This window comes from Xenopus laevis, chromosome 3L, assembly GCF_017654675.1.
Source record: "Xenopus laevis strain J_2021 chromosome 3L, Xenopus_laevis_v10.1, whole genome shotgun sequence".
NCBI lineage: Eukaryota > Metazoa > Chordata > Amphibia > Anura > Pipidae > Xenopus > Xenopus laevis.
The window spans coordinates 151,964,782-151,991,251 of record NC_054375.1 but is presented as its reverse complement, the minus strand read 5'-3'; the positions used below and the strand labels follow the sequence as shown (position 1 = coordinate 151,991,251).

The window sequence follows — 26,470 nt, the reverse complement described above, 5'->3', positions numbered from 1 at the left end:
ATTTAAAGCTCTGGCCATTCCCTGGCTCAATTTAAAACAGCACAGAACTTTACAGTTTAGGGAAATACAAAAGTGTACACTGTATAATGATTTGTATTTAAAAAAAGGTATGTAAAGTGGTGTAAAGTAGATGCTCTGTTGTCATCCAGTGCCAGTTTATACTGTCACTACCGGGGGCCACAGCATTCTGTACATCCTACTTATTGATCCAGAGACATGAATGAAAAAAGAATCCCACACCCTGAAGTATTGAGCCACAACAAGGAAACACAGTAAATGACCTTCCAGTTCCAGCAAAGCAATAGGGATTTCTTGTACAAATCCAACTTCCATTATGAAGGATTTCTCAGTCTTTGTTTGGCATCGTCATAAATACACTGAACTTGTGTAGCTCTGGGAATATGAAACTCTATGTTGCCCTTGCAATACTTCAGAACCTGCAAACCATTAATAAGTTTTATTGCCTGTCCCCGACTCTCTTTATTATCGTAATTTCAGAATTTGTCTTTATTGAGTCGACTTTGCAGTGGAGATCGATACACCAAGGACCTTTATATCAGAAACAAGGTTTGATGGTTACCTGTTATTGGTATAAAGAAAGTGGCTAAACTGAAGTTAATGTTTAATGAAGCTGGTTTACAATCTTTCTTATAGATGGGGAGATAATGTTTTATTGATGCCCTTGCTCAGCCTTCTACTTATTTCCCTATTGTAAGCCACCTGTTAAGGGGTGGGAGCCAATATTGGTGCAGGGAGTATAAATACCCTGAAGAACAAATGCTTCCAGCAAGTAAAACCAATGCCATTGATCAAACTCAGACCTAAAAGTGATGGTTATCTTCTCAGTTATCAAAGAAACAGGTGCTGAAATACAAAAGTTATAAATTAGACACTTACCAATGGAAGAGATGATCTAAGGAAAGCAAGAGGATTAAAAAGATGGGAGGGAGATGAGCAGAAAACGATTCCTTTAGATCACTGGTTGAAAAACCCGCTGAGATCCAACATTTGGTCACGGCTTCATCTTGGCTTACATTAAAGTGAGCAATATATCAAAACATTGCAGTCGGAGCCATAGTTCCACCCTAACTCTTGCTTTAATTAACCTTAGGAGAGCAAAGAGGTACATTTTGTTAACATGGTCAGATTCCACAAATTGAAAAGAAGCCATGATACTCATAAGAACCATTTCCCAACCCCCACATTGTAAGTCAACCTATCCCATTCCTTGTGCCATTGTGAATTGATAGATTAGATTAGTTTTACTGATTTCCAGAGAATCTGTATGTCGCCCACAGAGGGACTTCAAGTCTTGGAATCGGTTGAATCACAATGGAACAAGGTGAGAGAGGAGTTGCATTACATTGTTACCTTTAGTATCATGGTTTCCTTTTAATCTATGACATCAGGTATGTCTGTTTTTAAAAAACTTTAGATGAATAAAAGCTCAGCGCTGTTAATTCAATAAATCAGTTAAATGTACATTATCAAATTATCAGTCTTATTTTATTGGGAGAATGATTGTTATGTTGATATGTAGATAAAGAAAAGTGACATTGACAGGAAAATAAAATTAGGGGTATATATTGAGTGGACCAAGTAAATAAGGGGCAAACAATGATCATCAGCACATCCTATTTTCACAGTAGTCAATCCATCCAAATTTCTGGGACCAGCCAAACCAGTTTTAGTGGGTTTGGTTGATATTTCTGTTTTTTCTGAGCAGTTGATTTTCATGTTTTAGCAATTATAAGGCAAATAAAGCAGATTTTAGCTAAAACTGTGCATTGATCACAATCAAGTCACATTCACTGGTCGCTTCACAGGAAATCAGTCACATTTAATGCAGGATTTTTATAGAGACAGTTGGGCAGAGTCTAAGTACCATGTTCTCCCTGTTCTTCGTGGCGTGTAGCTGTCTGAATTGGTGACTGGATCTGGGTATATAGGCGCTCTCTCTCTGTGATGCCGTCTTTCCTACTCATAAGCCCAGGATCCATCATCTTCCGGCAACCTGTGGTCTCTGTATCTTCACCTGGGAAGGATGAAGAAGCACATATGGGATGTTCATAAAACCTAGATATGATGAACACCTCATATGAACTACTTGTTTCAGGCTCTACCTATTATTCTTTGTTTAATGATCACATGCTATAAGTATATCTGTAGATGGAAACCCACCTAGACATGAAGAACACCTTTAAACCATAAACTACTTGTCACAAGTTCCATAAACTTACCCATCATTCTATGTGTGTGTCACATGATAGTATGCAAAAGGAATAAGTAAAAGGAAGAGATCTAGTGACTGAATTCATTGGAGGGTGGCACAACCTCATGCAACTGCTGCAAATATATTGTGATATATAGTATATATAGCAAGGCTAGAAAAACACTTTACCATTCCCTCTGTTGCAAGATAACAGAGCCAGAACCACAAGGAACTAATTTCTCAGGATACAATAGTGTAAATTTGTGGTCATTTGGGTTATTTATATTTATAAGTAGTTGTAAGGAAGTAGGGATTGAAGATCTCTCCTATAATGGAAGGGAAGCGGGAGAAAAAATACTTCTCATCTACTGACTGGGCACACTGTGGTCAATTATGGCTACGATTTTGGATTAGGGTTGGCAGCTATCAGCCAAGAAGGAGGTCTCATTAGTAGAAGAAGACCTAACATCAGGTAGGACTGGATACTGTGAGAGCTCCTATAATAGTTCACTGTGAGAATGAGATAGGTTCAGGGTAGTTAGAAGAGCAGCCAGAGGAGATCAGAAAGGTTAATAGGTTAGCAATCACTAGATCCACTTATGGATAATGTTTTTGGAAGCTGCAGCCTTAAGCTAATAAATGAAACAGATGGAGCATTTGGGGGACCATGAAAACATTTAGAGATCCATAACAAGATATAATTACAGAAAAGAAGTTGATACTTACCGCAATTCTGGTGTCAACATTTTCCAGAGCAGGTTTGAAGTTTTCTTTATTATTCTTTCCATTTTTGGAGGTATCTGCATAGAAAGAGGAACAAAGCAGGGTTATCCCTCCCTCTGGGTGAGAAAGCAACTAAAACAACAGCTTCCAGTGACACCCTACATGTTTATGGTGAAAAATCAGCTGTCTAAAACAAAAGTGTCTTCTATGTCTGCCAGGTCCATCATTCAATGGCTATTAAGTTCTCATCATCAATCTGCCTTATGTGCAGCAAGCATTAGATTCTGAACTTATCTTGCTTCAGACCTATGGGAAAGGTGGCCATACACGATAAGATCCACTAGTTTGGCCAGGTCACCAAAAAAGCATATCTTTCCCAGATATGCCTACGGCATGGCAATATTGGGTTAATCCGAATGTTCGGCCTTTGGGCCAAACGATTGTATTACAACAAAGAGAATGGCCGCTGACTGGTTGTAGGAATGCATCAACTAACTGATGCGGTCTTCAATCGCAGGAAAAATCAAATCTGCCTGATCAATATCAGGTTGATTATTAGCCTAATATCGATAGTGGGGACCCATCAGAAGCCCCCACACATGGGCAGATAAGCTGCCAAATTGGTCTAAAGGACTGATATCGGCAGCTTTAATTTGCCCTTGTATGGCCACCGTTACTGTTTAAGTTTACTGTTGCAAAGTGGTACTGCAACCTATAATCCATGAACCCATTTCTCAATGCATTTTATCCACAATAATAATTTAAAAAGGGGCTACAAGGGCATGGCACAACCTTGGTTTAATCAGCTGCGAGAAATCTAAAAGGTAATTAAAATGTAAAATAATTAAAAATTCCCAGTATTTTGTAACCATACTTTGATGAGACATTTCATGTTTCCTGCTGGTAAAAGACATACGGACAATTTGCATACAAAACAGGAAATCTCTTAATTAAAGGAATACTGTCATGGGAAAAAAATTTTTTTGAAAATAATCAGTTAATAGTGCTGCTCCAGCAGAATTTTGCATTGAAATCCATTTCTCAAAAGAGCAAACAGATTTTTTTGAAAATCTGACATGGGGCTAGACATATTGTCAATTTCCCAGCTGCCCCTGGTCATGTGACTTGTGCTCTGATAAACTTCAGTCACTCTTTACTACTGTACTGCAAGTTGGAGTGCTATCACCCCCTCCCTTTCCCCCCCCCCAGCAGCCAAACAAAAGAACAATGGGAAGGTAACCAGATAGCAGCTCCCTAACACAAGATAACAGCTGCCTGGTAGATCTAAGAACAGCACTCAATAGTAAAAACCCATGTCTCACTGAGACACATTCAGTTACATTGAGAAGGAAAAACAGCAGCCTGCCAGAAAGCATTTCTCTCCTAAAGTGCAGGCACAAGTCACATGACCAGGGGCAGCTGGGAAATTGACAATATGTCTAGCCCCATGTCAGATTTCAAAACTGAATATAAAAAAATCTGTTTGCTCTTTTGAGAAATGGATTTCAGTGCAGAATTATGCTGGAACAGCACTATTAACTGATTAATTTTTTTTTTTTTTTTTTTTTAAATTTCCCATGACAGTATCCCTTTAAGGTCTTGAGCCAACCAGATCCTTTTTTATTTTTGCTGCAAATTAATTCTTCGACTGTATGAATCATGATAGTTGTTGGTGGCACACAGCCAGCCTTTGAACTGCGTGAGGTCTCTCTTTGAGGGTGTCTTTATGCTTCCCCAGGCAGTGTGAAACGTAACAACTTATAACAACTTATAACAGCTGCACCCACTGTCTCATGCATCTTAAGTGACACCTACAATTCCTCTAAGGCAATGTTTTAGTGTTGGAATAAAACAAATTTCAGTATGTTGGATCTCAATTTAAAGACCTTAGTTAGAATCCTGAACAAGATACTTATGGGGCATTAACATACTTTGCAGCTATGAATCCCAGAACTGTATACATTCCCTTTACTTACCATTCTCTCCCTGTTCTGATCTCATGTTCTTAAAGCCTTGTGTAACACCCCATTCATCATCATCATTATCTTCATACCATTTTCTCTCTTGGTCTTTAGAGAAGGGGTCCTTGCTGCAATACATACCATTCCCATTACTACATAGCTCTTAGAAAGAGTCTTAGGGGCATATTTATTATGCAGTGTAAAACAAAAAATACATTTCATTTCTTACGGCAGAAGTCGGATAAACAAGCACAAATTTTACTCTGTTTTTTACACGACAAAGCCTGGCGATGTGTGGTGTATTTATTATCCCGCTGTTTTTTTACACAGCATAATAAATATGCCCCCTAAATTTTAGTAGTGGTAGCTAATAGTGACATAGCTGGAGGTAGGTTGTACATAAAGTATAGTGATGGGCGAATTTGTGCTGTTTCGCTTTGCCGAAAAATTAGCGAATTTCACGCGAAATTCGCGAAACGGCGAAAAATTTGTGAAACGGCGCTGGCGTCTCGTTTTTGACGCCGGCGCCCGTTTTTTGATGCCGGCGCCCGTTTTTGACGCCGGCATTTTTTCCTTGGCGGCGAATCGCGCAAATTTGCTGCGAATTCGCGCCTGGTGAATAAATTCGCCCATCACTAATAAAGTAAGGCTAGAGCAGTGCACATGGCAGACATTAGAGAATTCTCACCGTTTCATTGGTTGTTTGGCTTTGTGCAGGAGTATTCCTACAGTAAGTATAACAATGGCAAACACGGCAATGCCGGCTCCAACACCTCCATATAAACCGGCCTTCAATATTCGCCCCTTGCACTTCGATGATGAGTATATGTAGATATCAGTCTTTGGGCAGCTGTAGGGCAGGGACACAATTGTACATAATAATTACACCTTACAATTACATCCAGTTAATCATAGAGACAGACACTGTGGGGCAAATTCACCAAAGCGCGAAGCAGCTAACGCTAGAGCAAATTCACAGCGTGACGTCATTTCGTTAGTTTGCCGATTTACTAACGGGTGCTGGTGTAAATTCGCTAGTGAAGTGGACCTACTCTAGCGATACTTCGCACCCTCACGCCAGCCAAAGTTGCGATATGGCGAAGGGACGTAACTACGCTAATTCACTAACTTGCGCATTTTACTGAACTTTAACTCTTGCGCCAGATTTGCCTTTGCCACCTCAGACCAGGCGAAGTGCAATAGAGTAGATAGGGATTGCTTCAAAAAAAGTTGACATTTTTTCTAAGTCCCAAAAAATGCTGGCGTCTTTTACTTTTTTATGGGTGAAAGGCTGAAAAAGATCATACATTTTTAGGGGGTACCCTCCTTCCCCCCTACATTTCCTAACATATGGCACCTAAACTATACACTGGGCACATGTATAGGGCAATATAACAACTTTATTTTATTTTATAAAGCTTTCCCAGGCTTGTGTAGTGTAATGTATTTGCTGCTACATATACGTCCATTGTACTTTAACTTCCCGCCGTATGCAAATTAGGCATCGCTAGTATAACTTTGCTTTACTTAACGAATTAACGCTAGCGCAACTTCGCTACCTTTCGCCTCCCTGAGCGCAACTTCGAATTTTAGTGAATTAGCGGTGCCCTGGCGAAGTGCGGCGAAGGCGTCGCTAGCGTATTTACGGCGCTTAGTGAACTTGCCCCTGTGAGAGGGTAGATTTCCATATGCACAGAAAATGTTTTGTATTTCTACATATGAATGGTTCAGTGTTACCATATTCCTTGTTTTAATGCGAGTAACTACAGGAGCATGTCTCAGGATCTCAACTTTGACATTCAACCCAACGCTCTAATGATTCCTTCACAATTTCTAGTGGAACCCGAGGAAGCTGATACAATTAATCTGACTTGATTGGACAGTGGCAAGTGATGCTAAAGCCTTCAAAATGGACATCTTGTGCCCACTTTACACTTCCCCTCTGTCTCCAGCTTTTTCATTTATAACCAGGTTTTGTAAAATAAAGAAGATAAAAAAATAAAAAAATGAAAATAAAATTATTTGTTTGTTGACTACATGTACATTTGTAACAATATCAATATCAAGAAAGCATAATGAAGCAGGTACACTATATAATAAACTATACAGAAAGGGGCAAGAGCAGTGGCATAACTATAGAGGAAGCAGACCCCATAGTTGCAGGGGGGCCCGAGGAACAGGGGGCCCGGACTGTGGGGCCACCTCCTCTATAGCTAATAAGAAAACCTCCTCACCAGCGAGGAAGGGAACAAAAGTCGGGACGTACGTGAGCAGAGTCGAGGTGGGTGGTAGATGGAGTCAGGATGTGGTGTGGATGGAACAGAAAGATGGGGAGAGGAGTGTGCAGGGCCCCTATGAAGGTTTTTTTGCAGGGGGGCCCAACACACTCTAGGTAAGCCACTGGGCAAGAACTAGAATCAGAGAAATTCTAAAGAAGCTTCAGAGAATGGTCAGGATAAAGGAAGAGGCAGAGAACAGACAGGGTTGCAACTAGAAAAGGAGCTAACCAACTTGAAACCACACCATGTGTGCAGATGTCAGTGGATTGGCCTTTCCTCTATGCAGGTGGGAAAAACACCTACTGTGTCACTGGCCTAATGCTTTATTAAAATTGTACATCCTCTTTAGAGATCTCCAGAACCACATTACTGCAGAGTAGCACCGAGAGGCCATCTTGTACTACTGGACATTCTCTTTTATTTAATGCAGAAACTTGCAGGTCTAAGTGTAAGGAGTATGAACATTGTTTGTTGTATAATTACTGTTATATTAGGTTCAGCCACCAGTGGCATTGTTGAGAAGAGACATTCCCCATGGTGAAGCTATAGAAGTGGAAGTATAGTGAGGCACCTACTTTTTGGCCAACGAAGATAGGGATAGTACATGACACCAGGGAGCCTGAGATAAGCCACCTTAGGTTTGGTGAGCTAGTGATAGGAGAAGAGTTTTTGGAGCTCACTGCAGTTGGTGACAGTTAGTGGCAGGGTAGAGAGACGAGTAGACGAAGGTCCAATGAGGAAGAGGATCAGAGTCTCGTGGCACTTGCCAAGTTAGGGACCCAAAGGATAGGGACTAGGGTATGTAGGGCCTAGTGTACCTGGCACGTAAGTTTGACCCCTCTGCTGAAAGTAGGCAACAAGGATCGACACCCTTGACTATGGTTGCCACCTGGTTGGTAATAATGAAGTCTGATGCCAATGCTATTAATAGGGAAAAAAGGCAGAAATACAGGAAGAAGGTATTTTTTCCAGAAAAGTTGGCAATCCTATCCCTGACAGATGTGGTGGAATAGGGAAGTACTGTAGGCAGGAGGCTGGGGCCCAGTGGTCCGTGGAACCCTAATATAATGAAGATGATATTGAGATAAGTATTAATGCTGTATCTTGTTGGTGGCTGAAAATAATTTTGGTTTGTGAGTTTATTGCAAGTGTGTTGTGGACCTCCAGTTCATTGTTGTTACTGTGTTGTACAGGCTCCCCTCATGGTGGGGGTCATGGTGTTTATAACTCAACTAATTAACCCAAGAGAGCACAGGACACCATGTTATATGTGTACAATCCAGGTTGGTTATCGTGAAGGGTGGCATGACATTGTGCCTGCCCCTTCCACTGCACTTCTCTGCTTTTAAGGAATAGGTGGGTAAAACAAGGAGGGAAGCCTCTGTTTTTTTGGCCTGAGATTAAAAAAAAAAGCTTTAGTTCAGTCTAAATAAGCACTAGACTATTTTGTTAAAAACTTTTATACCCATGTATACAAATATCATATAACAAGTATGATAGGAAGTTCAGAATGGCAGAATACTCACTAACACTCTGGGCCAGTCTTCTCTAATTTGCAGTCACCAGAATTACAGCTTTGATATACTGGTGAGTCCTCGTCACAATGGGACAAGCAAATCAGCCCCTTGGAGGTAAGTGTTGGAGTGTAAAAATTGCTATAACCAGGTGCAATAAAATTCATGCAGAGTTCTGAAGGAGACGAAAAAAGTACACTATTAAGTACCTAAAATATATCAAAAGAAATGAACTGGAAATAGTAGCTCTTCTCACCTTCTTCATTTGGGACTGGGACTTTTATGATTTCTGGTTCCTGGAAGCATAAACCGTCTGTTGGAACAGAAAAATCTATGAGTTTATGTGAAGATTCTACCATATTGCTTGTCTCAACTGATTCACATGAAGACATTTTCCTTTGGTAACATCTGCAGCAGCTCTTGAATTAATGAGTAGCAAACGAGCAGCACATATTTCTCAAAGGAAATGATTAAGCCTTGTCCAACTCAAGAGAATGATCATCGTTGGAGCGGGAAGCACACAACATACAGCAGACTGATGCCCTGAGATCACTGAGATTGTCACTTGGCTCTGGCCTCCAAAACTTTTCAAGTTCACCATAGGTGAGCCTAGTCTATTTTAGCAAATAATACTGTCTTGTTTTACCTTCAAATGATGGCTGTCCAACTTGAAGCATGGTAGAACCTGGACACACACATACAAACACAGTTATATCAAAACTCAGCAATGGAAACTCACCATTTCCATTTGAACAATTGCTCGAAAGTAGCTGGTCCTGCACTTTATCAAAAAGTTCTTTGTAATTTTCGGTCACATTTACTTCCGAATTATAGTCCATTTCTAAGACAATAGAATGATTCACAATGATGCTTCCCTTGCTGCCAGAGACACAAAAGGAGACTCTCATTTACACTAATGTACATAAAGAAATAAATCCAAATATCAAATCTGTAAGCAGTTGGGATACACTGTGGGGCACATTTACTAAGCTCGAGTGAATAGTTCGAATCCAAAAATATTAGAATTTTCGAAGTAATTTTTTGGGTACTTCGACCATGGAATTGGTCAAATTCGATCGAATCCAATGGTTCGAAGTAAAAATCATTCGACCATTTTATAATTGAAGTACTGTCCCTTTAAAAAATCCTTCGACTCAATACTTCGATTTTAACGTTTGATCGAACGATTTTTATTCGATCGCTCAATCGGACCTTTTGCGCTAAAATCCTTCGAATTCGATATTCGAATTCGAAGGATTTTACTTCGAGGGCCGGATTCGAGGGTTTTGTAACCCTCAAAATTCAACCCTTGATTAATCTGCCCCTGAATGTATGATTTTTTGATTTAATGAATACAGTATCTCCCACAAAGAATTTGGCTGAAAATGTAACCACAATTTGCATAATCAAATATGAAGAAAAAAAAAAACATTTCACCAAATATGGACAAAGAAATATCAATTTGATTTATGAATTTTCAAGTTGAGAAAAAAGTCACAAATGCAAAAAGTTGAGTCAAAATTAGTCTTCAGACTCCACCATATTTAACAAAAAAACTTGACAGCATTATCACGTGTGTTTCCGCTTGGGAAAAAAAAACTTGTTTATACAGGAAAACTACATTGTTCCACTTATAAGGCTATAAAACCTCAATAATTTTAATATAGTTGAATCAACTTGCCTGAAATCTTTAGAGACTCTTCCCATTGTCTTCTAAAGAAACTTGACAGCTTTTAGCTGATGAGTTATTTCATTAGAATTTTTCACATTTATTTCTTTAATAAATTTTGACTATTTGAGTTATTTGAGAAAAACTATATGAACGGCCATGTTTTTTCACCTTTTTTTGATTGAATGACAAAAAAAATGCATGTTTTAATAAATTTGTTCAGATTCAGTTCCCATGAATATTTAAGTATTTGCTAAATACAAATTTTGAACACAGTTTTGCCAGATTCTTAATTTAATCTTGTACGTACAGTTCTTTTGTTTGTTTTTTAATTCAAGTCCAAGTAGCAAATAGCAAATTTGAATATTTTTGACTCTGTGTTTGAGTCTGAATTAAATGTTTGAGAATTATCAACCAAATAAATCTTTGAATGAAAACATTTGGAAGCTAAAACCTTGTGAGCATCTATACAAATCAATTGGCAGTGTATTTTTACATTTTAAACTGAAGCTCTTTTACTTTATAAGATTTTTAACCAAATTGAAAAATGCAATTTTCATTGTAATCACAAAAAAACATGGTTTAATTGCAATTTTTTTCTTTACTGACTTGTGGAAAACCTCAAATTCTAATTTTAATAAATTAGCACCATTATATTAACTTTTCAAAATTTCTTTTGTCCAGGGCACAGATGAGGTGACATTTGAACATGTACAAGGGGAAGAGTCCAGAAAAGTATAGTTTATACTGACCAATATCCTTATTTATTATGGATAATTAGATCCTTACTAAAATTAAAAAAACAAACAGGCTTCATCTACATATATATAATCAAAAACTTCTTTCTCACCAGAGGCACAAGGCAGGGGTGCCTGCTATCCCTACCTTTATTCACAGTGGTCATGTAATTATACTTGGTGTGATTCTAAGTTTGTTTAACCTGTTCTTGACCCTGCCTGTCCCTGACCTTTTCTAGTTTGCTGCCTGTTTCTGACCATTCTCTCGAATCACGATTCTGAACTGTGCTACTGGTGTGATTGTCCCGACTTGTGACCTTGACTATGCTCTTGTCTCCTGATTTTGTACTGCTCTGCCTGATTGGTATTGCCTGTTCCTTGACCACGCTCCTTGTTCTCCGTTCTTCCTGTAAATGTTTGGTCCTATCATTATAAGACCTGTCATCACCTGAGTAGCAGAGGGTTCCTCCCAAAGCAAAAGGCGGTTGTTATAGGTGGAAGCTTGAGCTGAATCTGGGATCTTGGGGTTTTTTCTGGGTTTGGGATACCATTAGTGATGGGCGAATTTGCGGCATCTCACGGAAAATTCCCAAATTTCCTGCGAAATTTGCGAAATGGCAAAAAATTCTCGAAACTGTCTCGTTTTTGACGCCGGCGTCCGTTTTTTTGACGCAGACGCCCTTATTTGATGCCGACAACCGTTTTTGATGCCAACGCCCGTTTTTATAATGGCAGCGTCCGTTTTTTGTGCACCGGCGACAATTTTTTTTTGACGCCGGCGAACTTTCGTCAGCGAATTTTCGCAGCCGTTTTGCGAATTTATTCGCCGGCGGCGAATTGAGCAAGTTTGCGCCTGGCGAATAAATTCGCCCATCACTAGATACCATTCATAACAGGTCATTTAGCTGAGTTTCTAACTCCTTGGTGTATATACATTGTACCTAATAAATGGTTATACTTCAAATGACAAGCCAGTTATCTGACTGATTAACAGTCTTTCTCTTTCTCCACCCTATTTGTTATTGGAATCCCAGGTTATAAATACAGGTACCAAGACCAGGACAATAGGACCAATACAGATGGGATAAGCTCAAATATAGTGATATTTTTCTGACAGGAATGAATTGGCGGCAAATTTCCTTGTTAACCATCTGAAATTTTTCTTGCGAAACTGCAGCAAAAATTTGCTGCAAAAAATTTGAGAAAAACATCTAGGGGCAGATTTTCTAAGGTTCCAGTGAATTTTCGAAGTTAAAAAAATTTGAAATTCAAAGCAATCGTGGTACGATCGGAATACGATCGTACGATGCTAAAAATCCTACGAATTCTAATTTCGTAGGATTCAATTTGATGGTCGAATTTCGAAGTATTTTACACTTCGAAATTCGACCCTTGATAAATCTGCCCCCTAATGACTTTTACATTAAAAGATAGTTCAAAAAAGGCCCAATGCATTTTGCAAATTTTTCTACATTTCACAAAATTTTCAGCAAAGTGAAACAAGACAGATTCCTTCTTCACTATTCAAATAGAAAGGATTTAATGGACTTCAAAATTAGTGCAGATTCCCCTCTGTATGTTGTCAGAAGACACCAATATTTGTTTGATAGATTTTGCACCAAAACAGATGTTTTTTAATTTTGAAATTTGACATAGGACTAGACAAGTTCCTAGTTTTCCAGGTGACCTCATTCATGTGACTTGTGCTCTGAAAAGCTTCAGTCACTCTGCTGCACTGCAAGTTGAAGTCATATCACTCCTCTTCCTTTCTCCCCAGCAGCCTATCAACAGAACAGTGGGAAGGTAACCAGGTAGCAATTCCCTGACCCCTCTGCTGAAGGATTGAACTGCCTGAACTGATAGGAACTCCATGTTCTAACTAAACTAGTTAGAGGTGTGGAAGACTTAAATTATGAGGGTAGACTGTCACGGTTGGGGTTGTTTTCTCTGGAAAAAAGGCACTTGTGAGCGGAAATAATTACACTTTACAAGTACATTAGAGGACATTATAGACAAATAGCAGGGGACCTTTTTACCCATAAAGTGGATCACCGTACCAGAGGCCTCCCCTTCAGACTAGAAGAAAAGAACTTTCATTTGAAGCAACGTAGGGGGTTCTTCACAGTCAGGACAGTGAGGTTGGGGAATGCACTGCCAGGTGATGTTGTGATGTTGATTCAGTTAATGACTATAAGAGGGACTTGGATGATTTTTTGGACAGACATAATATCAAAGGCCATTGTGATACTAAACTCTATAGTTAATATAGGTATGGGTATATAGAATTTATTTGAAAGTAGGGAGGGGTGTGTGTATGGGGCTGGGTTTTCATTTGGAGGGGTTGGACTTGATGGACTTTGTCTTTTTTCAACCCAATTTTACTATGTAACTATGTAACTATGTTTCTGTGCTGGTGCCTTTGCTCAGCTTAGGGCTGTCCTGTACTGTCCTGTAATTAATTACTGGGGAAACAAGGACAACTGCCCATATGACCCCTTATTCACTAGGGTGATGATGGCACATGGAGAAATTGGATGCCAATGCAATTATGGGCAAATAAACTCAACCAGCCTTTGCATTGATAAAAATCCTCCCATGCTCCACCTACTGATATGCGAATAGCACCCAAGCAGAAGAACGCCAAGTCATTTCAGAGACTTGGGAGATAACATTGAGTTGGTGAATCAAAAGCAGTTTTGTAGGATCTACTGGCTACAAACCTATATTACACCTAAAAAATACCTTTATTAGTTTAAGAAGAAAATTTTAAATGGTAGAATGAATTATTATTATTAGTATTAATTATGAATTCATTATATACATAGTATAATTTAGTGATAAAAATGGCGCCATAATGATCATGACACCCAACTTAAATCCGAGTTACTGAGGTTAACTGGGTTAATAACTAAATTCACATTCATTTAATAATTAATATTGTCTAGAATTGCCATTGAATTAAAGGATCATTGAGAGTCTTACCTGAGGGAGTGGATTATCAAATCTTTATAATTACGGATATTGATGTAGAGCATCTTCATCTATGTAAAGAGAAGGAGAAAGAATTATCCCCTTTGGTCTTTCTCTCCAAGCCAGTATAATATCTAAATCATTTTATAAAAATACATCCAAACTGCTCCTATCAACATGCACGCAACATGATAAAGAAACTATTTATATTATGCTTGCTATAATTCGATTCTATCTGTGGCAAATGAGATGTAAAAAAATCCCTTGGTGAGGAAGGTTCAGTAGAAAGAACGATTCAAATTATTTTACATGAGATTTCCTTTGTTAAAAATGCTGAGTTTAAAGATTCAAAAAGTAATGTAAAACTAGAGGTTTGTAAATGTGTCTTTGCAAAATATGTAATGTTTTTGCTTTGATTTTCATTATGGAATGAGAATGTAAATACTATGGGGCACATTTACTATTACTAACATCGTTAATTAACCCTCGATATTTGACCATCGAAGTTAAATCCTTCAACTTCAAATATCGAAGTCAAAGGATTTAACGCAATTCGTTTGATCGAACGATCGAACGATTTTTCTTCGATCAGAAATTGCAAGGAAAGTCTATGGGGACCTTCCCCATAGGCTAACATTGGTGCTCGGTAGGTTTTAGGTGGCGAAGTAGGTGGTCGAAGTTTTTTTTAAAGAGACAGTACTTCGACTACGAATGGTCGAATAGTCGAACGATTTTTAGTTCATATCGTTCGATTCGAGGTCGCAGTCGAAGGACGAAGTAGCCAATTAGATGGTCGAAGTAGCCAAAAAAATTCTTTGAAATTCAAAGTATTTTTCATTCTAATCCTTCACTCGAGCTAAGTAAATGTGCCCCTGTATGTGCTTGTAAATGTGTAAGATTTTCCTTTAATAAAAAAATACCTATCGACATGCAAAAGGGAAAGTTGCCTTACTCTGAATTGAGCCCAGGACCAGAACATTGCAATGCACAAGGTGAGACCCCTACCCTCTACACCAGGAGTCCCCAACCTTTTTTAACTGTGAGCCACATTGAAATGTAAAAAGATTTGGGGAGCAACACAAGCATGAAAAAGTCCCTTGGTATGCCACAATAAGGGCTGTGATTGGCTATTTGGTAGCTCCTATGTGGACTGATAGCCTACAGGAGGCTCTACTTGGCACTATACTTAGTTTTTATGCAATTAAAACTTGATTCCAAGCCTGGATTTCAATAATAAGCTCCTGCTTTGAGGCTACTGGGAGCAACATCCAAGGGGTTGGAGAGCAACATGTTACTCACAAGCTACTGGTTGGGGATCACTGCTCTACACCATCATGCTCATATCAAAGCCTCATAATAATAATATCAGCATTTTAATCCATACCAGGCAAAAAAAAGTGTTTATCAAATGAAAACTCTATTAGATCTGACCCTTCAGAACGCAAAGTGCATTGCTCATCTAGAAAACGACTACAAAATTCTATACAGTTGGTACCAAACCCCCTCAAAAATATCGAAAATGATATCCTTGGACTTCAAACGTTTGTTGGAGATGTCACAAAGACATAGCATGTTTCATCTACGGTGGTCCTGTGATAATATACAAAGATTTCTGCTTCATCGTCAATTACAATTTTTACTGAAAATAATTTTGACTAATTTTACAAGTTCTAAATGCTTGTAGACTTTTGATTGCTGGAAACTGGGAAAAATAGCATAAAACACCGCACAAATAACAGAATTTACTAGTAATTTAGAATATGAATTGGCAATTCCAAGTAACTTTATTGGGAAAAATTATTATTCAAGAATCCTATCAGCGTTGGAAAGATATTAGAATTAAATATTAGAAGTTGTCTATTTTTATATTTTTATTTAAGAAGGAGCTACTCTTTGATGTTCATTATATTATTTTGTTTGTTTATTTTACAATTTCTTTGTCGTAGATACTGTGAAAAATATTTTTTTTGCTATGAGAAATGTACGTTTAAAAAAAACAATAAAAATGATAGTACAAAAAAATAAAATAATTCTGGCCCAAAATATCGTGAATATGAATGGAAGGCTTTTTAGAAAAAATATAACAGATTCGGATAAAATAACCTTTTCTTGTTGATTTAAATCTGTCTTTTTATTTTAGTTACTAATGAAATCTGGGACCTAATATTATGTATACTGTGGGTTTTCTCTATTGCCACCCTTTCTCTGAATAATAATACAGTGTAGTAATAGTAGTAGTAGTAGTTATAGTAGTAGTAGTAGTAGTAGTAGTAGTAGTAGTAGTGATAGTAGTAGTAGTAGTAGAGTAGTAGTAGTAGTAGTAGTAGTAGTAGTAGTAGTAGGAGGAGTAGTAGTAGTTGTTGTAGTAGGAGTAGTAATAGTAGTAGTTGTTGTTATAGTAGGAGTAGTAGGAGTAGTAGTAGTAGTAGCAGAAGCAGTGGTAGTAGTAGGAGTAGTTGTAGTAGTAGTAGGAGTAGTAATAGTAGTAGTAGTTGTTGTTGTAGTAGTAGGAGTAGTAGTAGTAGTAGTAGTAGTAGTAGTAGTAGTAGTAGTAGTAGCAGAAGCAGTGGTAGTAGTAGGAGTAGTTGTAGTAGTAGTAGGAGTAGTAATAGTAGTAGTAGTTGTTGTTGTAGTAGGAGGAGGAGTAGTAGTAGTAGTAGTAGTAGTAGTAGTAGTAGTAGTAGTAGTAGTAGTAGTAGTAGCAGAAGCAGTGGTAGTAGTAGGAGTAGTAGTAGTTGTAGTAGGAGTAGGAGCAGTAATAGTAATAGTAGCAGCAGCAGTGGTAGTAGTAGTAGTAGTAGTATTGCATGTTCTCAATCTGTCACCTCAGCTTTGAATTCTTCCTCAAACTCTTTATACGCTGGAGAGGATTTATTTTCCATTGTTGAGTGAAACTCTTTGTTTGTGATTTTCATAGTCACATCCACAGTAGCGTTCAGTTTGTCTCCTACGGAAAGAGAGAAACTGAGTCACATTGGTCCTTGGAGTATGTGTGTCCCTATACATACAGAGAAGCTGGTGTCCTTTACATAGGTTTAAGAGGACTCCTGCCCCAACAATTCAGTTTATAAATAAAGCAGCTGAACAATCGTGCAACAAATTCTATTTATTTTAATATTTCCTCTGTAATCACTTATAGTTCCTTACATTGATCATAGTATCTATTGGTTTAGGTATGTGGCATAGACAGTAGCTCAGGGAGCTAAGGAAGGCGATTTGTCTTTGTCATAGCTTAGGCGGGTCATTGTCAGTCTGCCGGGGACGTGATCTGGTCGGGTATGCGAGATCAGGTCAAAGTGGATGGTTTAACCCCTAAGGTCGGGGACCATGGAGATAGTTGGAATACAAAATGGGCGCAAAAAGAAGGTCCCGGGATATGCGGCAGGGATACACTGAATTGTCAACCTGCAGTGTTTCAAAGCCAAAGAAACCTATTTTTCTGCCGAAGACAACCCCTGATTTATCCCAACTTCATCCAACATCCCCTATTCACCCATTCATATTCCACCTACCCCTGTCCCATCTGCATCTGTTATTCAGGACTATCCAACACAAATTGGGATGTTTGGGGAAATAGGTTTACTGTTCTATAGATTGGTGAGGTTCCCTTGAAAACATACAATTAATCATAACTGCTCTTTTCCATACAGTGGTTTGGTATGAAATGAGTAGTTCACCTTTAACATTTAGTATGATGTAGACAGTGATATTTCTATATAATTTGCAACTGTTCTTCATTTTTAAATTTTTTTGAGATCTTTGAATTATTGACCTTCTTTTCCCCCACGGCTTTACAATTTTTAATTTCAGCATTTGTCTAGTTTCTAGCTTCTATGGTCTAATTTGCTCTAGCAACCGACTGTGGTTTAAATAAGAGATCGGAATAGGAAATAATAAGTAAAAAAAAACATAAAACTGCAGCTTCAAGGAGCAATGGATTTTTAACTGCTGGGGTCAGAAACCCTAATTTGAAAGCTGCATAGAAGCAGAACAGGAAGGCTTATGGGCATCATTCCCATGGCGAAACACGGCAAAAAAATTTGCCCATCCCTACTGATGAGCCCACTCTGGGTTGTGTTTATACTTTGGCGACATTTCGCCGGCTGCAAATTTTTGGCGACACAAAATGGGTCAAATGCGCCCAAGTCTACTTATCAGCAGTGACGTAACTACCAGGGGTGCAGGGGGTGCAATTGCAACAAGGCCCACACGCTCTTGGGGCCCGCTGGAGCCACAATAACGGTTATTGAGGGTAGCTGGGCAGGAGGAGAATTTACAGTGTGCCAGCAGCACTCTAGTCCTCGATTCATAGGGGGGAGGGTCCGACAGGGGATCCCGTGGCGGTGCCCATCCTGTATCAGGGCCTGCCAGCGAGTAGTTACGCCACTGATCATCAGAAAAGCACAAGTTTAGCATGTATTGATGCGCCCACTTACCCATATCCACTTTGTTTCCACCAAACTCACACTGAGGTCCATCGAAATTACCGCTGCATATACAGTTGTTGCCATCAGGGGTACCTCCATTCAGACATACTTTTGCTGGTTAAAAAAAGGAAAGGCAAATCAACATTCAAGCAAAAGCATTCACTGGAGAGCAAAACTGATTTATGAGTATTTTATTTGCAAGGGAGCAGGTATGTTATATAATATGTTCATTCTTTGCTAGGTTGTATTTATGCAGCTGTCTGATATGCTTAACATTATGTATTAAATAAAAAAGTCAAAGAAAAAGGAATATCAACTGGGGCAGAGGAAGATATTTCAGGAGTAGGGATGGGCGACTTTATTCAGCAGGCACGAATTCGCAGTGAATTCCCAAAACTGCTGTGAAAATTCGCCGGTGTCCGGAGAAAATTCGCCAAAAAAAAATGCCTGCCAGCATCCAAAAACGGACGCCGGCGTCCAAAACGAGATGGCTGTGGCGTTTCGTGAATTTCACGGGAAATTAGAGAATTTTTCGGCGAAGCAAAATGGTACAAATTCGCCCATCACTATTCAGGAGATAAACTGAGAAGTGTGCCCTAAATTTAGCCTCACGCTGACAGCTATTTAGTTAAATGTAAGAGAGCTTCAAAGCTTCCATCAGCATGGGGCAAATAATTGGCTTCAGCGTTAAATATCTGGCGTGAATGGACAGATCTGCATCTGGAAAAGGTCATGGCGCCGTGCGAAAGTTGACACTATTGACATTAATGCGTTTTGCAAATTTTCTAGCAGTTTCACAAAGAAAAACAAGTACTTTTCGATAAATCTGCCCCTTAATATACAGAACTAACACTTACTCCAAAAGGGCATTGGAAAATACCTGTACTGGTGCATTTTTCATATTCTCTATAGGACTTATGTGTTATGCATAGGAATCTTCACTAAATATTTCTGGTTTGCAAATGGTTTAAGAAATTAAAAGGAAGAAAACCTCTGGACTGTACCAACACACTTACCAGGATTTGTGATGAAAACTTGTTAATGTTACTGTTTAAAGTACTGGTAAAGTTAAACCTCTTTGTTTGATATCATAGATGAAATCAGTGGAGAATGTATACTACTAAGATTCGTAGTTGCGCCAGCATCCGCTTCGCCGCACTTTGCCAGGCGTATTTTCCCAAGCGCTATGCAAATTCACTAAAATCCGAAGTTGCACTCAGGTGAAGCGTAAGGTTGCGAAGTTGCACTAGCGTTAATTCACCAAGCAAAGCGAAGTTACGCTAGCGATGCTTAATTTGCATACGGCGCCAAATCTAAGTTACAATGGAGGAATATGTAGCATCACTACACAAGCCTGGGAAACCTTCAAAACAGCAAATATATTTTTTATTTTGCCCTACACATGTGCCCACTGTATAGTTAAGTTGCCATGAGTTAGGAAATGTAGGGGGGAAGGAGGGTAGCCCCAAAAATTTTTTCGATCTTTTTCAGCCTATCACCCATAAAAAAGAAAACACGCCAGCAATCCCTATCTACTCTATTGCACTTCGCCTGGTCTGAGGTGGCGAAGGAAGTCTGGCGTAAAAGGTAGCATTCAGAAAAATGCGCGCGTCAGTGAATTTGCGTAGTTACGTCCGTTGCGCAAATTCACCAGGCGTAAGGGTGCGAAGTAACACTAGTGAATTTACGCCAGTGTCCGATAGTGAATCGGTGACTTAATGAAAATGCGATACGCTAGCGAATTAATGCTAGCGTTAGGCGCTTCGTTCTTTAGTGAATTTGCCCCTGAGACACTTTTACTAAAGGGCGAATTTTCACCTGCAAGGGCCAAACTTCGCTCCACTTTGCCAGGCACAAATTCTCTACCAGTACGCTAATTCACTAAAAGTTGTGTCTCGGCAGCCGAATGCTGGTGAGCATAAATTTGTCGACGTGAGCGTTTCTGCGAACTTTCTCTAGCGTTTATTTCTGCCTAGCGAAACTTTGTTAGTACTCTTATGCTTCGGTCAATTTGAAAAGGGTGGGTACATATTGATCAGATAAATGTCTTTATTAGAGATGTTGGTGCAAATAAGTGGCCACTTATTATTACAAATGTTCAAGGAAGCAAAATAAGGACAAAAGAGATCCTCTAATGCCCATCCTAAAACAAATGTGGCTCATGAGCTTCAAATGTTTAAAAAAAATGTTATAACAAAAAATTTTAATCTTTACAACTTTTAGGGGCCGATTCACTAACTTCGAGTGAAGGATTCGAAGGTAAAAAACTTCGAATTTCTAAGGTTTTTTTGGGCCACTTCAACCATCGAATGGGCTACTTCGACCTTCGACTACGACTATCGAAGGATTCGAAGTAAAAATCGTTCGACTATTCGGCCATTCGATAGTCGAAGTACTGTCTCTTTAAAAAAAACTTCGACCCCCTAGTTCGCCATCTAAAAGCTACCGAAGTCAATGTTAGTCTATGGGGAAGGTCCCATAGGCTTGGCTAACTTTTTTTGATCGAAGGATATTCCTTCGATCGTTGGATTAAAATCCTTCGAATCGTTCGATTCGAAGGATTTTATCGTTCGATCAAAGGAATTATCCTTCGATCGTTCGATCGAACTATCTGCGCTAAACCCTTCAACTTCGATATTCGAAGTCAAAGGATTTTAATTCCTAGTCGAATATCGAGGGTTAATTAACCCTCGATATTCGGCCCTTAGTGAATCGGCCCCTTAAAGATAATACCACTTTAAAAATATGAAAAAAACGCCAGCGTTTGTTTTTTAAATCATTTTTACGACTTTTCGGCAAACAGGATATGATGTCACTGACATAAGATAGAGGAGGATGTAGCTTCATCTTATCAGTTCGCCAGGTCTAAACTGGCAAAGGAAACTCTGGAGAAAGGGGTAACGCAATGGAAAATTCGCACTTTAGTGAATTTGTGGATGAGCAAAAATTCGCTTATCACTGCGCGGTTTTCCTAATTTGGAAAATCATGCAGAAAGTTTGATGCATGCAGCCCTTCAAAAAAACGGGCTGTCTAGTGATAACCCTATGTATGATCCATAGGGCTATAAGAATCCTGTGGAGGGCTTGACTCTTGGGGTTGGACATTTTCAAGTTGACTATCCACATACTGATTACTGGCCTCTGATAGGCAAGAACTTCTGAAGGTTCTATTTGTGCTGAACAACTGTACTGGATCATCTGTGCCTGTTACCCAAGAGATTGTTGTTATGCCTGCCAGTAAAGAAGATATTGCTTGTTTTAAGAACCACTGGAGCCCATTTGTTTTTGCTTCTACTGCATCCTTCCTCCAACCTTACACAAGGGCCCACCCCCAAGATTAAAAGGGAGTTTAGTTGAGCATAGCACATCCATTTACCAATAGGCTCTACACATGGGATGGATAAATATTCCAAAGAAAATTGACTGGCACCATTCACAGAAGAAATGTTTGCCAAGAAATCAAAGTTCATCTGTGTTGAAAGAGTTATACTTAGGAATAGTTAGATTACATCTTATATCCGACCTCCTATCTCAGTTATTACATGATAATTTTTATGATGAAACTTATATAACATTCTATTTATACCATGGACATGTAGAAGAAGATTTGTGGACACTGGATAATTGTTGCATTATCACAGTTGTGAAAGTAAAATGATATGATGCGTTGAATGTCAAACAGGCCACAATAAGGAGGCAATGTATAATTTGCTTGTAGGGAAATTAATTTGTATTGAACCTTGATCATTCATAGAAACTTGTAAGTTATGTTAGAATGATGGAATATACTGTACCTTTAACATATGTTGTTGCCTTTTATAGATATTAGGAGGGTAGGGACTTGGACATAGTTCACTGAAGGCACAAACATTATAAAAAAAAATAGTTATTTTTTAAAAACTCGGGTGAATTGGATAGATCCGAAATCTCGGATCGAATTTGAATTGAATTCGATTCAAATTTTAAAAACTCGATTCGAGTTTTTTTCTCCAGAAAAACTTGAATGTCAGGAAGGCTGCAATCATCTACAAACTGATCCCTGGACGTCTCCCATTGACTTAAACAGTAATTTGCCAGGTTTTAGGCGTCAAGTAGTTGCATTTGAGTATGAGAAATCTCAAAAATGAAATTAGAATTTTTTGAAAAACTCAAATTTTGAATAATTCCCTAGTCCAATTTGGCAGTTTTGAACATAGAAAAACCTAGAAAATTTGAATGTTGAATTCGAATTTTCAATTCGACCATTGATAAATCTGCCCCTAAATATTAAAATATTTAATTTTGCTTTTATGAATAAAGAATAGGATAAATAGAGAATAGAAAAAAGAGTTACTAAAGAACTATGAACTACTGTATGGGTACTACTAAACTATTAAATCGCCTGTTCTCAAGAATATTTAGGGGGTTATTTACTAAAATCCAAATTTTTCTCATGTTTTAATTAAACCAAATTCGACCAAACTCTCATCCAGGAATTTATCTTATTTGCTAAAAATTTAACTCGAACAAATCAGATCGAGAAAAATTTTTTTTTTGATCAATAAAAAACTCAAAAATTTTGAGCGCCAGTTCGAATCATGTGACTTTTTTGGACTGTGGCGCTACAAACCCGAGTTTATCGAGTTTGACACCCGAAAAACTTGAATTCTTCAGATTATTGTACGTAACCCAGCACAGTCCACAATATCTTCAAACTGGAATAGGGACATCAACCACAGGTTTATACAGTACATGAACTCGGCAAGTCAAGTTATACCCTTTAAAGCCCAGACAGAAAAATGTATGCTTTAATAAATAACTCTTTTAGTGTCTAAGGGATTTTATTATTTTAGTATGAATAGGTATAAAGTATGCTGTATCATTCCCCTCTGCGTGTCACGTTTCCAGGCTCTGGCTTGCTATGGTCTAAATCAGATACATTGAGACATAAGGGACAAAGAGATGCTTGGAGAAAGCCCCAGTCTGTACTAAATAATTCTATTGTACCTAATAGAAACTTAACATGCATGCAATACATACTTGTATCAGTATTTGGTTTCTTGGTAGTTGTTGGAGTAGTTGAAGTAGTTGGCTTTACTGTAGTGGCTAGAGATGTAGTTGAGGAAGTTGATACCAAATCAGGCACAGAGGAAGTTACTGTTGGATTGGAAACTGAGGAAGTTACTTTTGGACTGGACACTGAGGAAGTTACTGTTGGACTGGACACTGAGGAAGTTACTGTTGGACTGGACACTGAGTCAGTTACTGTTTGACTGGACACTGAGGAAGTTACTGTTGGACTGGAAACTGAGGAAGTTACTGTTGGATTGGACACTGAGGAAGTTACTGTTGGATTGGACACTGAGGAAGTTACTGTTGGATTGGACACTGAGGAAGTTACTTTTGGACTGGACACTGAGGAAGTTACTTTTGGACTGGACACTGAGGAAGTTACTTTTGGACTTGACACTGAGGAAGTTACTGTTGGATTGGACACAGAGGAAGTTACTTTTGGGCTTGACACTGAGGAAGTTACTGTTAGACTGGACACTGAGGAAGTTACTGTTGGACTGGACACTGAGGAAGTTACTGTTAGATTGGACACTGAGGAAGTTACTGTTGGACTGGACACTGAGGAAGTTACTGTTGGACTGGACACTGAGGAAGTTACTGTTGGATTGGACACAGAGGAAGTTACTTTTGGGCTTGACACTGAGGAAGTTACTGTTGGATTGGACACTGAGGAAGTTACTTTTGGACTAGACACTGAGGAAGTTACTGTTGGATTGGACATTGAGGAAGTTACTGTTGTATTGGACACAGAGGAAGTTACTTTTGGACTTGACACAGAGGAAGTTACTGTTAGATTGGACACTGAGGAAGTTACTTTTGAACTGGACACTGAGGAAGTTACTGTTGGATTGGACTCTGAAGAAGTTACTGTTGGATTGGACATTGAGGAAGTTAGTGTTGGATTGGACACTGAGGAAGTTACTGTTGGATTGGACACTGAGGAAGTTGATTTTGGACTGGACACTGAGGAAGTTACTGTTGGACTGGACACTGAGGCAGTTACTGTTGGACTGGACACTGAGGAAGTTACTGTTGGACTGGACATTAAGGAAGTTACTGTTGGACTGGACACCGAGGAAGTTACTGTTGGACTTGACACTGAGGAAGTTACTGTTGGACTGGACACCGAGGAAGTTACTGTTGAACTGGATACTGAAGAAGTTACTGTTGGACTGGATACAGAGGAAGTTACTGTTGGACTGGACATTAAGGAAGTTACTGTTGGACTGGACACCGAGGAAGTTACTGTTGGACTGGACACTGAGGCAGTCACTGTTGGACTGGACACTGACTCAGTTACAGTTGGACTGGACACTGAGGCAGTTTCTGTTGGACTGGATTCTGAGGAACTTACAGTTGGACTGGACACGGAGTCAGTTACTGTTTGACTGGATACTGAGGAAGTTACTGTTGGACTGGACACTGAGTCAGTTACTGTTGGACTGGACACTGAGGAAGTTACTGTTGGACTGGACACTGAGGAAGTTTCTGTTGGACTGGACACTGAGTCAGTTTCTGTTGGACTGGACACTGATGCAGTTTCTGTTGGACTGGACACTGAGGACGTTACTGTTGGACTGGAAACTGAGGAAGTTTCTGTTGGACTGGACACTGATGCAGTTTCTGTTGGACTGGACACTGATGCAGTTTCTGTTGGACTGGACACTGAGATAGTTACTGTTGGACTGGACACTGATGCAGTTACTGTTGGACTGGACACTGAGTCAGTTTCTGTTGGACTGGACACTGAGTCAGTTTCTGTTGGACTGGACACTGAGGAAGTTACTGTTGGGCTGGACACTGAGTCAGTTTCTGTTGGACTGGACACTGAGTCAGTTTCTGTTGGACTGGACACTGAGGAAGTTACTGTTGGACTGGACACTGATGCAGTTTCTGTTGGACTGGACACTGAGGCAGTTTCTGTTGGACTGGACCCTGATGCAGTTTCTGTTGGACTGGACACTGAGGAAGTTACTGTTGGGCTGGACACTGAGGAAGTTACTGTTGGACTGGACACTGAGTCAGTTTCTGTTGGACTGGACACTGAGGAAGTTACTGTTGGACTGGACACTGAGTCAGTTTCTGTTGGACTGGACACTGAGGAAGTTACTGTTGGGCTGGACACTGAGTCAGTTTCTGTTGGACTGGACACTGAGGCAGTTTCTGTTGGACTGGACACTGAGTCAGTTTCTGTTGGACTGGACACTGAGGAAGTTACTGTTGGGCTGGACACTGAGTCAGTTTCTGTTGGGCTGGACACTAAGGAAGTTACTGTTGGGCTGGACACTGAGTCAGTTTCTATTGGAGTGGACACTGAGGCAGTTTCTGTTGGACTGGACACTGAGGCAGTTTCTGTTGGACTGGACACTGATGCAGTTTCTGTTGGACTGGACACTGAGGAAGTTACTGTTGGGCTGGACACTGAGTCAGTTTCTGTTGGACTGGACACTGAGGCAGTTTCTCTTGGACTGGACACTGATGCAGTTTCTGTTGGACTGGACACTGATGCAGTTACTGTTGGACTGGACACTGAGTCAGTTTCTGTTGGACTGGACACTGAGGAAGTTACTGTTGGACTGGACACTGAGGAAGTTACTGTTGGGCTTGACACTGAGTCAGTTTCTGTTGGACTGGACACTGAGTCAGTTTCTGTTGGACTGGACACTGAGGAAGTTACTGTTGGGCTGGACACTGAGTCAGTTTCTGTTGGGCTGGACACTAAGGAAGTTACTGTTGGGCTGGACACTGAGTCAGTTTCTATTGGAGTGGACACTGAGGCAGTTTCTGTTGGACTGGACACTGAGTCCGTTAATGTTGGACTGGACACTGAGGAAGTTTCTGTTGGACTGGACACTGAGTCAGTTTCTGTTGGGCTGGACACTGAGTCAGTTTCTGTTGGACTGGACACTGAATCAGTTTCTGTTGG

At 39.5% G+C, this 26,470-nt stretch overlaps 1 protein-coding gene across 1 annotated transcript; it reads right to left on the bottom strand.

Moving 5' to 3' along the window:
* Window positions 1-1,578: 1,578 nt before the first annotated feature.
* On the bottom strand, window positions 1,579-24,507 carry LOC121401652 (putative GPI-anchored protein pfl2). The gene is made up of 11 exons (XM_041587322.1): window positions 23,512-24,507; window positions 18,502-18,606; window positions 16,891-17,012; window positions 14,078-14,136; window positions 9,429-9,568; window positions 8,946-9,002; window positions 8,702-8,864; window positions 5,585-5,746; window positions 4,912-5,024; window positions 2,939-3,012; window positions 1,579-2,035 (listed from the first exon to the last, which is right to left on the bottom strand). The coding sequence occupies exons 1-11, from the start codon at window positions 24,425-24,427 to the stop codon at window positions 2,000-2,002; spliced, it is 1,947 nt and encodes a 648-aa protein (XP_041443256.1). The 5' UTR covers window positions 24,428-24,507; the 3' UTR covers window positions 1,579-1,999.
* Window positions 24,508-26,470: the final 1,963 nt, after the last annotated feature.

What these genes read in the sequence shown, in the direction of transcription:
- LOC121401652 (XM_041587322.1), bottom strand. Translation starts at nt 24,427, where the DNA reads ATGTCCAATCCAACAGTAACTTCTTCAGAGTCCAATCCAACAGTAACT. An exon ending in AGGAAGAATTCAAAGCTGAG is followed by an intron (nt 14,137 to 16,890) that starts GTGACAGATTGA and finishes CTCTTTACATAG; the next exon opens with ATGAAGATGCTCTACATCAA. An exon ending in GCCAAACAACCAATGAAACG is followed by an intron (nt 5,025 to 5,584) that starts GTGAGAATTCTC and finishes TATGTATTGCAG; the next exon opens with CAAGGACCCCTTCTCTAAAG.